General features: G+C 43.0%; 1 protein-coding gene across 4 annotated transcripts in view; it reads left to right on the forward strand.

Moving 5' to 3' along the window:
* Positions 1-17,514, forward strand: part of TASP1 (taspase 1) — a 318,253-nt gene that overhangs the window by 114,760 nt on the left and 185,979 nt on the right. For all 4 annotated transcript variants that reach the window (XR_011466633.1, XR_011466634.1, XM_070381969.1 and 1 more), the window contains exon 10: positions 2,831-2,909. Coding sequence is in view for 2 of the 4 variants with exons in the window: in XM_070381969.1 (XP_070238070.1) it covers positions 2,831-2,909 (79 nt within the window). In the remaining 2 variants the exon portion in view is untranslated. The remainder of the gene's footprint in view (positions 1-2,830; positions 2,910-17,514) is intronic.

Raw genomic sequence — 17,514 nt, forward strand, 5'->3', positions numbered from 1 at the left:
CTAGTAACGTGGCAGTTGCTATTTATTAATTGCTGGCTGTGTGGAGCAAGAGTGTTAATTCCCGTGATCCTACAACACTGTGAAGTGCATGTTACTATATCCTTATTTTATAAAAAAGGAAACAAAGACCCAGAGAAGAGTAAATGATAATTATACTATCATCATTTGCATGACCTACTTTTACTGCACGACAGTAGCTTTGATAACATTTTACTACTAAAAAGAAGGAAGCTTTTTGTTTTTAAAGGTCTGCTTAAGTTTGTTGTGTTTTATCTAACAGAGTGGATAGGAGAGGGACAGTCTCTGATTCTTTTTTCTTACCTGTCACTATCTCAGCCCAGCCTGTTTCAGAAAATGAAAAAGGAAGACAACTTTAGGTCATGAAATTGAGGAGAGATAGCATAAAGGAAATTTGCTGAGAAAGGAGACCAAGAGTAAGATAAACATTCTTTTCATGACCTCCACTGGGCTTCCAAGGAGTGTCCTTGTGGTCTTACTTACTACTTTTTGGGTGCAGAACTCCAGGTCAAGATAGTTGTGAGAAATGGAAAGGGGACCGATATCCAGGGTTTTCAGTGAAGGAAGGTTGGGCCCTTTCACTGAGGCCGCGTGTTCTCTGAGGCCCTGGCTGACCCAGCACCCATCCTAGGTAGGACCGGTTGAATGGCTTTAGCCCACAGGTTTGCCAGTTTTTCCTGAAATCTATGAGCTGAATCACTTCTGAAGGACTTTCAGTTGCCACCCTCACCCAGCTGTCTTGTTTATTTTAGAAGCATGGTGTTTTCACAGGCAGTAATAGATTTCCTACTGTCTGCCATATTAGGGGTGTTGCATTCAGTTCTTGTTTCTGCTTTTAAGAGAGGTCTTCTCAGTGACAGCGACGGGTGACAACTGGATCACACGAACATGGTCAGATTTCATCTCCCTTATTCTGGACTTAGGGTCATTTCTCAAGGAGGGTCATTAGGGAAGTGGAGTGGGCGTGTGCATCTCAACCTCTTGGGGAACAGTTCACAGATTCCCTGGTGGCTCACCTGGTAAAGAATCCGCCTGCAATGCAGCAGACCTGGGTTTGATCCCTGGGTTGGGAAGATCCCCTGGAGACGGGAACTGCTACCCACTCCAGTATTCTGGCCTGGAGAATTCCATGAACTATATAGTCAATGGGGTCGCATAGAGTTAGAGATGACTGAGAGACTTTCACTTTTCACAGATTCTTTGAGAGAGAAAAGAGGAATCAGGGCATTAGAAAAGCCAAATTTGGAGAACTCTTAGGGGGAGGTTAAAGTATTTCTCGAGAGTAGACCCAGGATTGGTGGGTGGAAGTTACAAGAAAGTGGATATTCCTTAAAGCAATCGAAGGAAGAACTGCCCACCAATGAAAAGGGTCCGAAATGGGTATATTTTCCCACATGAAGTGGTGAAGTTCTTGGTATCAGAACTGCCTGGACTGTTTCCTGAAAACCCCTGTTCTATGCAGAATATTGGAACAAATTAATTCTGAAGTCCTTGTAAAAGGAATAAACCATCATAGAAAATTGAAATCTGTCTGGTTACCATTCTCTGTCTTAGCTTCCACTCCTCCCAAATAAGTTCCTAGAATATAGCAGTGCTATTTTTGTGGGAGTACCTTTTTCCTTCATCAGTTCACCGAGAATACTGAATATATTGTTGTAGAATTTTTTTTTTAACACTGAATGTTTCAGAGTTTTTCTGTAATGGTTCTTAAAACTCAGTGTTTTGGAGTTTTTTTTCTGTAATAGTTCTTAAGTATCTTTTTTTTTTTCTAGTTCTTTTTTTTCTAACCTTTGCAGTAAATTCCACATGTTGCTGTGCCAATGTTTATTTAGCCATTTCTTTACCGCTAATATTTTGCTCTTATCAAACAGGTGATCATAAACATTCTTGACCACGCCTCCTTGTATTTCTCTGCAATAACCATCTAAGGGTTTTTTGAATTCTGCTTCTAACTAAGGAATGGAAAAGTCAGCAATTGTGATTCCCCTTGCAAAGGCAGAGAAATCATAGTAGATATTGAAGAGGGGAATCCAGACATTCTGGGTGGCACACCTGGAAACGAAATGGGAATGATTATCACACACTTTATAAAAACACAGTCGTGTTTTGTGTTCCTGGTGGTTTCATACACAGAAAGTTGTTCTGCCACCTCACAGAGCGATTAGCTTGAAGAGGCCTTTTTGTTGCCTCTCTTTCTATCTGCCAGAATCTAGAGCAGTGGTGAGCATATACTGGGCCCTTTGGTGCATAACAGTTGGATTTCCTCTTGTTCTATCCTGAAGGAGGAGGAAAAAGGCACTAAAGCCTGAAGCAGGGTTTACTGGAGGGTGGCAGGGGGACCACCTGAATTCCAGGCCTGGTTAACAATGCTGATTCCCGGGACAGCCTCCAGACCATCAGGAATATAGCTAGGGACCCACGGTTATTAAGCTCCCCAAGTAATCTGACTGACACACACCTAGTTTGAGAGGTTATTTCAAGGGTCCAGAAGAGCCACACCCAACAAGCCTACAGCAGAGGGAAGATTTTTTTCTGGGAAGGAAGAAGTTACTGTTGATAAGATTAAGAATTTTTTTTTTCTCTTTTCTGAAAATTTTAGATTAATCCTTAGCTGAAAATAGTTTTGATAGTGTTAGGACCATTGTCTGGGTAGGTCTTACTCAACCTCTGGTTATCATGCGTGTGCTATACATCATTATTAGATGAGGCTTTATTAGATGGGTATAATTTCTGGCTTCTGTTGAAAGCTAGCAATTATGTATAATGTTCTTAAAATGCTGTATTCATATTTATCTACCTTTTTTTCCCCCAGGCTGCTCTTTATGGATGTGGCTGCTGGGCTGAAAATACTGGAGCTCATAATCCCTACTCCACAGCTGTGAGTACCTCAGGTATTTGCTGCTTTCATGACCATTTTTCATTACTTCAACCTCGTAGGTCATTTATTGATTGAAAACAGCGTTTTTATGTAAACACAAAGTCTGTGCTAAGACACCTCATGGATCAGAACTTTGATGCTTGAAAGATCTTCGATACTTGGGAATGTTTTAGAATTGTTTCACAGTGTAAATGGTTTGCTAACATTTTCAATACAACTTTGGGGTTAACTAAAATTTAATCATATTTTTAATGGATTTTTTTTCCCTCTAATGACTCATGATAGTGCCAAATTTGGGCCAAAATGATATAAAAGTAGCAAGGCATTGAAAAGACTAAGATGTCATTTCTTGAGTAAAATGTTGACATAAATCTTACAAGGTGTATTTCAAAATGTATATCATGGCATATACTTTTGATAAAATGTAGCTCCTCTTTTTGTATTTGTATTAGAAGAGTCTTTATCGTTCAGAAATGTGTGTGTGTGTGTGTGTGTCTCGGGAGAGTGGATTTGGGTGGGCAGAATGGTTGTTGTCTAAATCCAGGTTTTCATATGCTTGTGCCAGATGTACTTGAAGCTCATGATGTGGCTGACATGTGCGGCTGACAGAATAATATTGGTTCACCCGCTTTGCTGTGTCATCTCTCAAGTCCGAATCCTAGGGCTTTGTGCTGGATGTCCTCAGGCTTTCTTGGGAAGGTGGGTGGGTATGGCTGCCTTCCTTCCTTTCTCTCTCTGGTTTCTTCCGCATTGTTTTCTGCCCCGCCACACTGCCCAGCCACCCAGTCCAGTCGCCCTCCTGTCTTACTTACTCCTGCCTCTCTGGGGTCTCTACTGCTAGTGTATATCCTGGACCTCTCCTGGTTTGTCCCACTCCCTTGGCCTGCTCCGTCTTCTTCCCACTGCTAGTAGCTCCAGGCGTGGGCCTCTGCCAGCCTTTCCTCGTCTCACTGTGGGCTTCCTCTCGGTGACCTGATGCTGTCTCAGTGGTTATCTCTTAGAGTGCTGGCTTCCATGTCTGTCCCTACTCTGGACTTCACGCTTGAAGTCCACCTTAGTCCTTTCTGCCTTCCTGTTGGACACATCCCTGTGGGTGTCATGTATGCACATGAGGTTCAGCAGCACAAATAAACACCTTTCTTCCTTATTCCTGCACTGTGGCCACCTTTCTCCTGTGTTCTTTGCCTCTTTTATTGCCATCACTATTTTGGGTCTCCCTGGTGGCTCAGCTGGTAAAGAATCCACCTGCAGTGTGGGAGACCTGGGTCCGATCCCTGGGTTGAGAACATCCCCTAGAGAAGAGAATGGCTACCCACTCCAGTATTCTGGCCTGGAGAATTCCGTGGGCTGTATAGTTCACAGGGTGGCAAAGAGTCGGATGTGACTGAGTGACTTTCACTTTCCGTAACCTATTTAGTCAGACTTGAATTCTTGGCACCGTTCTCAAACTTGTATCTTCTTTCCATTTCTTCTGACCTGACCCTGTTAGTTCAGACCCCTCAACTGCCCACCTGTTGTAGCAGCTTCGTGACCTTGATCCTTTTCTTGCATTGGTGGAAATATTTGATTTTGAGCCACTGAGGTGAAGTCCAAACACAAATTAATGTTGAATCTAAATCATACTAATATTATAGACCAAAAATTGTTTTCTAATTTGAAGAGATGAGCAAAGGTAATCAATCATATGAGTTAATTTTTAGTTTAATATTGCTGGTACATGAAAATCTTTACACATAATACTTAGGAATTAGTATGGCATAATTAATGCATAATTATGTATGCATAATTAAGTATGGCCCATGTCTATGGAAAATTGTGGTCTTTGAATAAATCAAAGTCTAAAACAGGTGATTCATTGTTTCATTTTCATTTTCCTAAAGAAGTATCAGTTGGTATCATGTGTGGTGTTTTTATTTTTGGTCAATATGTAGTTCAGCAAGTTGGTTTGTTGCTTTTTAAATGTTACTCTTATGTCTGCATGTTAGGAGACCTGAATTCTACTTTAAGCTGGAATTCTGAGAGCCTTCTTGACTGTGTCACTTTGGGAAAGAAATTCAGTCTCCTTGGGGTTGTCCATCTCCCTTCTTTTTTGAATTGGTGATATGAAAGTTGGAATAGGAGTGTACACTTTATGGGTTTGAGTCTATTAAGTAGAATGCAATAAAGGGGTAAGCTTAAATTGTAAAAATAAGGTCTTTCACCCTTCCCCTTGAATATTTCCTTCTTTGTTCATCTCATATCCACTGAAGATAGTTTTATATGATTAAAGATAACTTTAGGTTTCTAGTCTAAGATATCTAGTGTAGATGTTTAGCTTTGATGCCCAGCCTATCATGTTATAGCCTTCTTAAGTTTAAGGACTAAGATCTTAATGACCCAGATAACCATGATGTTGTGGTTATTCATCTAGAGCCAGACATCCTGGAATGCAAAGTCAAGTGGGCCTTAGGAAGCATCACTATGAACAAAGCTAGTGGATGTGATGGAATTCCCACTGAGCTATCTCAAATCCCAAAAGATGATGCTGTTAAAGTGCCACACTCAGCATGCTAACAAATTTGGAAAATTCAGCAGTGGCACAGGACTGGAAAAGGTCAGTTTTCATTTCAATCCCAAAGAACAGCAATGCCAAAGAATGTTCAAACTACCACACAATTGTGCTCATTTCACATGCTAGCAAAGTAATGCTTAAAATTCTCCAAGCCAACAGTATGTGAAATAAATATTTCCAGATGTTCAAGGTGAATTTAGAAAAAGAGGAACCAGAGATCAAATTGCCAACATCTGTTGGATCATCGAAAAAGCAAGAGTGTTCCAGAAAAACATCTTCTTCTGCTTCATTGACTATGCTACAGCCTTTGACTGTGTGGATCACAACAAACTGTGGAAAATTCTTCAAGAGATGGGAATACCAGACCACCTTACCCCTCCTGAGAAACCTGTGTGTAGGTCAAGAAGCAACAGGTAGAACCAGACATGGAACAATGGGCTGGTTCCAAGTTGGGAAAGGAGTAAGTCAGGCTGTGTATTGTCACTCTACTTATTTAACTTCTATGCAGAGTACATCATGTGAAATGCCAGGTGATGAAGCACACACTGGAATCAAGATTGCCAGAAGAACTATCATTAACTTCAGATATGCAGATAACACCACCCTTATGGCAGAAAGTGAAGAGGAACTAAAGAGCCTCTTGATGAAAGTGAAAGAGGAGAGTGAAAAAGTTGGCTTAAAACTCAACATTCAAAAAATAAAGATCATGGCATTCAGTCCTGTCACTTCTTGGCAAATAGGTGGGGAAACAATGGAAACAGTGACAGACCTTATTTTTTTGGGCTCCAAAATCACTGCAGATGGTGACTGCAGCCATGAGATTGAACGACATTTGCTCCTTGGAAGAAAAGCTATGACCAACTTAGACAGCATATTAAAAAGCAGAGACATTACTTTGCTAACAAAGGTCTGTTTAGTCAAAGCTATGGTTTTTCCAGTAATCATGTATGGATGTGAGAGTTGGACCATGAAGAAAGCTGAGTGCCGAAGAATTGATGCTTTTGAACTGTTGGAGAAGACTCCTGAGAGACCCTTGGACTACAAGGAGATCAAATCAGTGAGTCCTAAAGGAAATCAGTCCTAAATATTCATTGGAAGGACTGATGCTGAAGTTGAAGCTCCAGTACTTTGGCCACTTGATGCGAAGAGCTGACTTATTAGAAACCCTGATTCTGGGAAAGATTGAAGGCAGGAGGAGAAGGGGATGACTGAGGATGAGATGGTTTAATGGTATCACTGACTCAATGGACATGAGTTTGAGCAAGCTCCAGGGGATGGTGAAGGACAAGGAAGCCTGGAGTGCTGCAGTCAGTGGGGTCACAAAGAATCTGACACGACTGAGGGGCTGAACAACAAGTCATCAGCCAACAGAACATGAGGATAATAGAGCAAGTGTCCAGTTCTTTCCATCTGTGATTGCTTCACTCTTACTTCTCCTGGGGCTGTTGCTATGAGGTTGACGATGGAAACACATGGCCGAGTTGGCTGAGTAAGTCAGAAGAAAGGTGGAACACAGAATTTTGCAATTTTTTGGTCAAAAAAAAAAAAAAAAGGACATATGCCGTAGGCTGTTGCAGAAAATCCAGAGACCTGGCCTACATTTTAGTTTTATAGTTCTTGGTAGATGATTAGTGAAAGACAGAGGGAAGATAGCTAGTTATGGTCAAGGTAGGACTCTCTAAGGCCAGACAGGTGATGTGGTTATTAGCCTGAGGGATAAACTCCAGCATCTTGTGGGGAAGAAGTTAGAGGGCAGGAGCTCACCTAGCAAACTCTGACTAATGTTCTGGCATCTTGGAAATTTGCTGAGCTTGAGAGGGAGCAAAGGAAATATGTAGGTTCTTGTTCAGATTCTTGATTCACTGGCTGAGACATCCTAGCAAGTAGCTATTTATACAACACGAATAGCATTATCTTAATATCCATGAGGATTTAATGAGCTGACCTATGATCTCTAGAACTTATTCATCTTGCATAACTGAAACCTTGTGAATTTTAAATGGCAATTCTCCATTTTCCTCTTCCCTAAACTCTGGCTGTCACCATTTTACTCTTTGCTTCTATGAGTCTGACTATTTTAGGTACCTTATTTAAGTGGAATCGTGCAATGTCCGTCCTTCTGTGACTGGCTTATTTCACTGAGCATAATGTCTTTTGGGTCCATCAGTATTATCGTGTGTGGCAGGATTTCCTTCTTTTTAAAGGCTGAATAATATTCTTATATGAATATACCACATTTTCTTAACTTGCTCATTTGTCCAAGGGCATTTGGGTTGTTGCCACATCTTGGCTGTTGTGAATAATGATGCAGCTCATGTGGGAGTGCAGATACCTCTTTGAGATCTTGATTGCAATTCTTCTGGATAAATACCCAGAAGTGGAGCTGCTGGATCCTGTGATAGTCCCATGTAGTTTTTTGAGGAACCTCCATATTGTTTTCTATAGCAGCCGAACCACGTTCCTACCTCCTATGTATGAGAGTTCACATATCTCTGCATCCTCACCAACATTTGTCTCTTGTCTTTTTGGTAATATCCATTTTAACAAGTGTGAGGTGATATCTTGTGGTCTTCTGTTGCACTTCCCAGATGATGAGTGATGCTGAACACCTTTTCATGTACCTAGTGACCGTTTCTGTGTCTTTGGAGAAATGTCAAAGTCCTTTGCCCATGTTTTAATATTGATCTTTTTTTTTCTTCTGCTATTAAGTTGTAGGAGTTCCTTGTCTATTTTGGATATTAATACCTTATCAGTTATGTGGTTTGTGAGTATTTCCTCCCATTTCATCAGTGTCCTCTTCATACTGTTGCTTATTGCCTTAGCTGTGTAGATTGACATAGACCTCCTTGTCTATTTTTGCTTTTGTTGCCTCTACATTTACCATTATATCCTAGAACAAAATATACCCATGTAAGACACTTACACTAGAGGGGGAAGAGACTGCCAGTTATATTATGACACATGGCTTTGTCATCACTTAACACATGGCTATTACTTTGCAAGTATTGCATTGGGGGTGTTCTCCCAACAAGAAATATTTGCTTCCCTGATAGCAAGGTCGTGCTTCTTTGCCATTTCCATGCATTCCTATGTATGTAATCACTTTTTGTTTGAATTCTGTATCAGATTGTAGTCCTTTTGAAGACATTGAAAATGGCAGTTAAACTCAACACATGGAGTTCCAACATGGAACGCAACTCAGCAGAAGGGTCAGCAGGGGTTAGCAGATGGGAGCAGCTGACCTCCAGAGGCAGAGCTGGCTGTGTCCCAGCTGCTGCCTGCAGCAGAGCCATGGGAAGATGCTGTCAACTGCAGTGTGCCTCCTGATTTCTGAAAATTTAAAATGTGAAAAAAGAGCATGCCCTTCTTTTATTCTCAGCGTTTTTTGTGAAAATAAACAGTTTGAAGCTTTCTTTAAGCAGTGGTGTAAGCTCCTGAGAACAGGGGCTCTGTGAGTATATTTGTGTTTCCTGAGTGCCTGGCATAGGGCTTTGCACTTAGTAAATGCTTCATAGACAGAATTAAAAAATGCGTGTGTATGGGCAGCAATATTATAATCATCAGCCTTGTTAAGAGACTGGAACACAATTATTCCAGCCACTAAAAAGAAAGGTAGTTATGTAATGTGGTGGAGGTTCTAATTATTGCATGATGGCAATCATATTACAGGAAATAAATGTATGAAATTAACATGTTGTATACCTTAAATGTATACAATGTTACATGTCAAGTATATTTCACTGAAAAAGAGAGAAATGTGTATGTGATTCTTCCCTCTCATAGGATTCTAAGGTTATCCACCATGAAATTTCCTTAAACAGCATTTTTAAATTTGATTTAATTTGCCAGAATCGGATTCACACATAATTTTTCAGTAACACATCAGATGTGTAATATAAGATACATCTGTGGTCTTTCTCTGGCTATGGAAGGGAAGAGCAGATCGAGGATTAGAAGATCAGAAGGAGGGAAAAAGCAAGAGATTAAGTTTATGCTCTGGCTGACCTTAACATTGGTCTTCTGTTACTTGTCTGTGCCGTCTGGTTTTTTTCTTAAAGAGAAATAGCAAGTCCGGGGGTTTTGTGGCAGCTGACTAGCGATCAGGAGACAGCGGCTGCAGTCTCCCTTTTCTGGTGTTCTGTCATGAAGAACAGTCTGCTACCCTAGAGGAAACCTGGTGATTTCTGACTTTCTGGGTTCTTTGATTTTCCTGGTCTTAGCTGTTTCAGAAATCAGAGGGTGGTGAGGGTGTGCCCCTGGCTTGTTAAGAGTAGGTTTAAAGATGGATGGGATAAAAAAATGTGAAGAATGAGACCAGGCTCCTGCTTTGATATTAATATTTCTGAGCCAGTGATTGGAGTCTCCTCTGCAAGGGTGGGGAAGTATGTCAGTATGTGGCCCCTTCTCGACTCTTTCTCCTAACCACCAGCCACAGGTCTGCCCCTGCCCCTCGGTGGGAGGTTTCCTGTGTGTCTGTGCTTCCCAGATGCCTTTGTCAGGAGGGCACAGGGCTGGCTTGCCTCTGAGGGTGGAGTCCCAAGAGCCAGTGGGACCTCACTGGTGAGACATCTATGTGTGTCCTGGAGTTTGTGGTTTCTGGGGCCCAGGAGGGATGGGGAGGCAGGCAGGAGCCCATGCTTCTGTTTCCTTCTTAGGAGCATCTCTTATTTCTCTTTAGTGCTCTGTCTGTCACAAGCGCTTTTCGTGGCTCAGTCTCTTGATTATCATGAATAAAAGCCCTGTTCTACTCTCTACCCTGGGTGCAGATCACCTAGGGGTCCAGCCTCCTTTCCAACTCTTTTCCCTATTTTGTAGCAGCCTTTCAAGGTGAATCTTCAAGGAGTTGCCTGTATTTCATGTCTATTATTTTACTTAGTCTTTTCCACTCATTGAACTTTATGATTATTATTTTTTTTTTTTTGGTAAGTATTTATTTATTTATTTTTGGCTGTGCTGAGTCTTCACCCCTGAGCAGGCTTTTCTTTAGTTGCGGTAAACAAGGGCTCCTCTCTAGTTGGGGAGTGCAGGCTTCTCACTGTGGTGGCTTCTCTTGCTGCGGAGCACAGGCTCAATAGTTGGGTTCACGGGCTTAGTTGCTGCATGGCACGTGGGATCCTCTCGGATCAGGGATGGAACCTATGTCTCCTGCGTTGGCAGGTGAATTCTCCACCACTGAGCCAGCAGGGAAGTCCACTTATCGACTCTTGTATATACTTTAGTTGGGCCTCTTCCTCCCTTCTACCAGTCTGCTCTTGTCAAGATTTTCAGTCGCCTCCAAAGCCCAGTGGTCATCCGTTAGTCCTGTAAGCAGTGTGTGACACAGTTGCTTGAATGACTCGCTCCCTGGAAAATCCGATTTTTGATAGACTCCCAGAGCATCCAACGTGAACGGTTTTCTTCCCAGCTCACTGGCTGCTATCCTCCGCCTCCTTCATTACTGTTCCTCATCTCCCTGACCTCTCAGTGCCCTGAGGCCAGCCCTCTGCCTTTTCTGTGTCTTTGAATACTCGCTGCCTCAGTGTTATCCAGTCCAATGCAACTCCTACCTTTTAATCTCTACCTTGGGCTTCTTCCCAGAACTTGGTTTTTTAACTGCTTCTCAAAGCACCCACCTGTTGTGTGTAAATAGGCAACTCAGTTCAGTTCAGTTCAGTCGCCCAGTCATGTCTGACTCTTTGAGACCCCATGAACTGCAGCACGCCAGGCCTCCCTGTCCATCGCCAACTCCCAGACTTTACCCAAACTCATGTCCATTGAGTCGGCGATGCCATCCAACCGTCTCATCCTCGGTTGTCCCCTTCTCCTCCTGCCTTCAGTCTTTCCCAGCATCAGGGTCTTGTGCAGTGAGTCAGCTCTTCACATCAGGTGGCCAAAGTATTGGAGCTTCAGCTTCAGCATCGGTCCTCCCAATGAATAGCCCATCCAACTATGAGCTCTTGATGTTGCCCTTCCCTCCCCCACCTGCTTCTCCACACAGCAAAGAGCACCTGCAGCCTCCCATTATCTCAGGCCAAAATCTTGGAGTCATGTCTGACCCTCTCTTCTTTTATCTCACCCAGTCCACTCCAGCAACAAATAATACACTCCTCTCTAAGTGTATTTAAATACACTCCTCTCTAAGTGTATTTAAAATCCATCCACTTCATAACACCCTGGGTGCCATCAGCAGCTTCAGGGTGCTGTCATCTCTGATCTGAGTTGTTGCAGGAGTGCCCAGCTGGCCCCTTGTTTTCTGCTCCTTTTCCCCTTTTATTCAGTTCTCAGTAACTCCTCTAGCAGTTGATGTTTAAACCTAACTCAAATCGCGTGTCATTCCTCCTCTTGAACTGGCCAGCATGTCCCATCTTAGAGCAAGGCCACAGCCTTTACTCAGGGCCGATGAGGTGCTGCCCACCTTCCCCTCAGGCTGCAGCTCTGGCTTTTCCTGTCTGCTCACTCAGCCGCTTCCTTGTGCTCGGACTTGCCAGGGACACTCCCACTCAGGGCCTCTCTGCCTGCATCCTTCCTTTCCCTTTAACTCTCTACCCTGAGTGTCTTGGGCTACTCAGGAAGCACTACTGATAAAGAACCCACCTGCCAATGCAGGAGATGTAAGAGATGTGGGTTTTCTCCTACACTGTTGGTGGGAATGCAGACTAGTACAGTCACTACAGAGAACAGCATGGAGATTCCTTAAAAAACTGGACATAGAACTGTCATACGACCCAGCAATCCCACTGCTGGGCATACACACCGAGGAAACCAGAATTGAAAGAGACACGTGTATCCCAGTGTTCACTGCAGCACTGTTTACAATAGCCAGGACATGGAAGCAACCTAGATGTCCATTGGCAGATGAATGGATAAGAAAGCTGTGGCACATATACACAATGGAATATTACTCAGCCATTAAAAAGAATGCAATTGAATCAGTTCCAATGAGGTGGATGAAACTGGAGCCTATTATACAGACTGAAGTAAGTCAGAAAGAAAAAACATCAATACAGTATAATAACACATATATATGGAATGTAGATGGAGAAGGCAATGGCCACCCACTCCAGTACTCTTGCCTGGAAAATCTCATGGACAGAGGAGCTTGGTGGGCTGTAGTCCATGGGGTCGCAAAGAGTCGGACACGACTGAGCAACTTCACTTTCACTTTTCACTTTCATGTGTTGGAGAAGGAAATGGCAACCCACTCCAGTCTTCTTGCCTAGAGAATCCCAGGGATGGCGGAGCCTGGTGGGCTGCCATCTATGGGGTCACACAGAGTCGGACACGACTGAAGTGACTTAGCAGCATGGAATTTAGAAAGATGGTAACAACGACCCTATGTGTGAGGCAGCTAAAGAGACACAGAGATAAAGAACAGACTTTTGGACTCTGTAGGAGAAGACCAAATTCAGACTTAAATTGAAGAAAGTTACTAGACCATTCAGGTATGACCTAAATCAAATCCCTTATGATTATACAGTGGAAGTGAGAAATAGGTTTAAGGGACTAGATCTGATAGATAGAGTGCCTGATGAACTATGGATGGAGGTTCATGACATTGTACAGGACACAGGGATCAAGACCATGCCCATGGAAAAGAAATGCAAAAAAGCAAAATGGCTGTCAGGGGAGGCCTTACAAATAGCTGTGAAAAGGAGAGAAGCAAAAAGCAAAGGAGAAAAGGAAAGATATAAGCATCTGAATGCAGATTTCCAAAGAATAGCAAGAAGAGATAAGAAAGCCTCCCTCAGCTATCAGTGCAAAGAAATAGAGGAAAACAACAGAAAGGGAAAGACTAGAGATCTCTTCAAGAAAATTAGAGATACCAAGGGAACATTTCATGCAAAGATGGGCTCGATAAAGGACAGAAATGGTATGGACCTAACAGAAGTAGACAATATTAAGAAGAGGTGGCAAGAATACACAGAAGAACTGTACAAAAAACATCTTCACGACCAAGATAATCATGATGGTGTGATCACTCACCTAAAGCCAGACATCCTGGAATGTGAAGTCAAGTGGGCCTTAGAAAGCATCACTAGGAACAAAGCTAGTGGAGGTGATGGAATTCCAGTTGAGCTCTTTCAAATCCTAAAAGCTGATGTTGTGAAAGTGCTGCACTCAATATGCCAGCAAATTTGGAAAACTCATCAGTGGCCACAGGACTGGAAAAGGTCAGTTTTCATTCCAATCCCAAAGAAAGGCAATGCCAAAGAATGCTCAAACTACCACACAATTGCAGTCATCTCACATGCTAGTAAAGTAATGCTCAAAATTCTCCAAGCCAGGCTTCAGTAATACGTGAACTGTGAACTTCCAGATGTTCAAGCTCGATTTAGAAAAGGCAGAGGAACCAGAGATCAAATTGCCAACATGCGCTGGATCATCGAAACAGCAAGGGTTCCAGAAAAACATCTATTTTTGCTTTATTGATTATGCCAAAGCCTTTGACTGTGTGGATCACAATCAACTGTGGAACATTCTTCAAGAGATGGGAATACCAGACCACCTGACCTGCCTCTTGAGAAACCTGTATGCAGGTCTGGAAGCAACAGTTAGAACTGGACATGGAACAACAGACTGGTTCCAAATAGGAAAAGGAGTACATCAAGGCTGTATGTTGTCACCCTGCTTATTTAACTTATATGCAGAGTACATCATGAGAAATGCTGGGCTGGAAGAAGCACAAGCTGGAGTCAAGATTGCCGGGAGAAATATCAATAACCTCAGATATGCAGATGACACCACCCTTATGGCAGAAAGTGAAGAGGAACTCAAAAGCCTCTTGACGAAAGTGAAAGTGGAGAGAGAAAAAGTTGGCTTAAAGCTCAACATTCAGAAAACGAAGATCATGGCATCTGGTCCCATCACTTCATGGGAAATAGATGGGGAAACAGTGGAAACAGTGACTGACTTTATTTTTCTGGGCTCCAAAATCACTGCAGATGGTGACTGCAGCCATGAAATTAAGACGCTTACTCCTTGGAAGAAAAGTTTTGACCAACCTAGATAGCATATTGAAAAGCAGAGATATTACTTTGCCAGCAAAGGTCCGTCAAGTCAAGGCTATGGTTTTTCCAGTGGTCATGTATAGATGTGAGAGTTGGACTGTGAAGAAGGCTGAGCGCTGAAGAATTGATGCTTTTGAACTGTGGTGTTGGAGAAGACTCTTGAGAGTCCCTTGGACTGCAAGGAGATCCAACCAGTCCATTCTGAAGGAGATCAGCCCTGGGATTTCTTTGGAGGGACTGATCCTAAAGCTGAAACTCCAGTACTTTGGCCACCTCATGTGAAGAGTTGACTCATTGGAAAAGACTCTGATGCTGGGAGGGATTGGGGGCAGGAGGAGAAGGGGACGACAGAGGATGAGATGGCTGGATAGCATCACCGACTCGATGGACGTGAGTCTCAGTGAACTCCGGGAGTTGGTGATGGACAGGGAGGCCTGGTGTGCTGCGGTTCATGGGGTCGCAAAGAGTTGGACATGACTGAGTGACTGAACTGAACTGAACTGAGGAGAAGGCGAGGGTGGGATAATTTGAGAGAATAGCATTGAAACATGTATATTACCATATGTGAAATAGATCACCAGTCCAAGTTTGATGCATGAGACAGAGCATTCAAAGCCAGTGCACTGGCATGGCCCAGAGGGATGGGATGGGGAGGGAGCGGGTAGAGGGGGTCAGAATTGGGAGCACATGTACACCCGTGGCAGATTCATGTCAGTGTGGCAAAACCAGTACAGTACTGTAATTAGCTTCCAATGAAAATAAATAAATTAATTTTAAAAAATGCAACACACACACACACAAAGAGATGTGGATTTTGACAGGAGAGCCTGGCAGGCTGATGGTCCATAGGGTCATAAAGAGTCAGACACAACTGAAGCAACTTAGCTCACATGCATGCACCTGAGTATCTACACCCCTGCCTCTGCCTTATCAGCTCTTGATTCAGGTGATTCACCTTCTCACAGAGGTCTTCCTCAACCACCCTGTTTTAAACATGTAAATCTTCCCTCAGTAACATCCCCCAGCCCCCTCCCACATTTTATTTTTTCCCATAGAATGTATCATGTCTAACATACCTTTTGTGTCTTTATTTTATCTTTGTAGTCTTCTTCTCTCTGCTACATGAAACTCCATGAAGGTAGAGATTTTCCTCAGCTTTGTTCCCTGATGTCTGAATGGTGCTCATCCGACAGAGTCTTTGATGCTTTTTGAATGAATTGATGTGAATTGATATAAACAAACAGATATACTGGGGTGTGTCTTAGCTCAGACTGCTATAACAAAATACCATAGGCCGTGTGACTTAAACATTTATTTCTCCAAGTTCTGGAGGCTAGGAAGTCCAAGATCATGGTGGCAGCAGATTTGGTTCCTTCTGGCTTGCTGCTGGCCATTTTTTTGCCATGTCATCACATGGTGGAAAGAGAGAGAGAGATAGAGGCAAGGACAGAGGAAAAGAGGGAGGGAGGGAAAGAGAGAGAGAGAGGAAGAATGGACATGAGTGAGCTACCATCTCTCTTCCTCTTCTTACCGGGACACTAATCCCATCCTGGGGGGGCCCACCCTCATGACCTCATAAAACCCTAATTACCTCCCCAAAGACACCACCACCACCTTGGGGTTAGGGCTTCAACATCACCTTTCTGGGGGCACAACAGGTGGAGTGGTTTAGGTCATGCCCAGCTGAGTCAGGGCTGAGAGGAGGTAAGTACAGAGTTGAGAGTGGTGTGTTCTGATGAGAACAGAGATCCCTGAAGAAGAGGGGTGAGTCCAAGGTGTGTGGGTCTTAACCTGGGGTCTTATTGGGTGCTCTCTGGATGGTCTTGACTAAGTATTGAAGTTTTCTTTTGTATAAAGAGGGGGACCCTTTGAAGAGGGAGATGCTCATTCTTTTGGAAAAGAGGTGAAGACGGAACTTTTATCTTTTAGGTTGCTCTGGTGTGATGAGCCATGTTTCAGACAGAGGGGGCTGGTTCTTCTGGGTGGGGCCCGGACTCTTCAGCCCACTCTAGCTCCTTTACCTGCCTTGCTAGGGAGTGTTCTTTCTCACTGATGTGGCTGACAGTGTGGCTTCTTGGAAGCTTCTTGTCTGTATGAAACAAGCTTTCATAATCTGTTATTATGAAAGCATAATAAAAAATTAAAAACTGAGACATTACTTTGCTGACAGAGGTCCATCTAGTGAAAGCTATGGTTTTTCCAGTAGTCATGTATGGATGTAAAAGTTGGACCATTAAGAAAGCTGAGTGCTGAAGAATTGATGCTTTTGAACTATGGTGTTGGAGAAGACTCTTGAGAGTCCCTTGGACTGCAAGGAGATCCAACCAGTCCATTCTAAAGGAAATCAGTCCTGAATATTCTTTGGAAGGACTGATGCTGAAGCTGAAGCTCCAATACTTTGGCCACCTGATGTGAAGAACTGACTCCTTGGAAAAGACCCTGATTCTGGGAAAGATTGAGGGCTGGAGGAGAAGGGGATGACAGAGGACAAGATGGTCGGGTAGCATCACTGACTCAATGGACATGAGTTTGAGCAAGCTCTGGGAGTTGGTGATGACAGGGAGGCCTGGCGTGCTGCAGTCCATGGGGTCACAAGGAGTCAGACATGACTGTGCAACTGGACTGAACTGAACTGAATCTTTTGCACTGAAGATTCTTAGAGGGCAGACACTTAAGCTGAAGTAATTTGGGATTTAATATGTAAATGTCTTGAGAAATCTTTTTGTGTGATTTATGACTTCTAGATGTGAGCATAGATAAAACCCTAATATGTTTGTAAACATCATCCTCTTAAGACCACTTGACTCTTTGGACTGATTGGTTAGTCTGGGTGGGGAGGAAATATTGTTCATTTACAGATGACAGAGTTGATAAATTCCCAGCACACTTCCCAAAACTAAAGTAGTTATGTGGGATGGGAATTCTACTCCAGGACCATCATTTACTCTAATTAGGTCACTTCATATCTGATGAACTATTAATACATTATTTCCTGCTTTTGGTTCTGAATGTTGCTAGGTTATTTCTTAGGAAGCCAGATTCGTGTGACAGCTTTGGTATCATGCATTTTGGATGTTTTA

This window comes from Bos mutus, chromosome 13 (genome assembly GCF_027580195.1).
Source record: "Bos mutus isolate GX-2022 chromosome 13, NWIPB_WYAK_1.1, whole genome shotgun sequence".
In the NCBI taxonomy this organism is placed as follows: Eukaryota; Metazoa; Chordata; class Mammalia; order Artiodactyla; family Bovidae; genus Bos; species Bos mutus.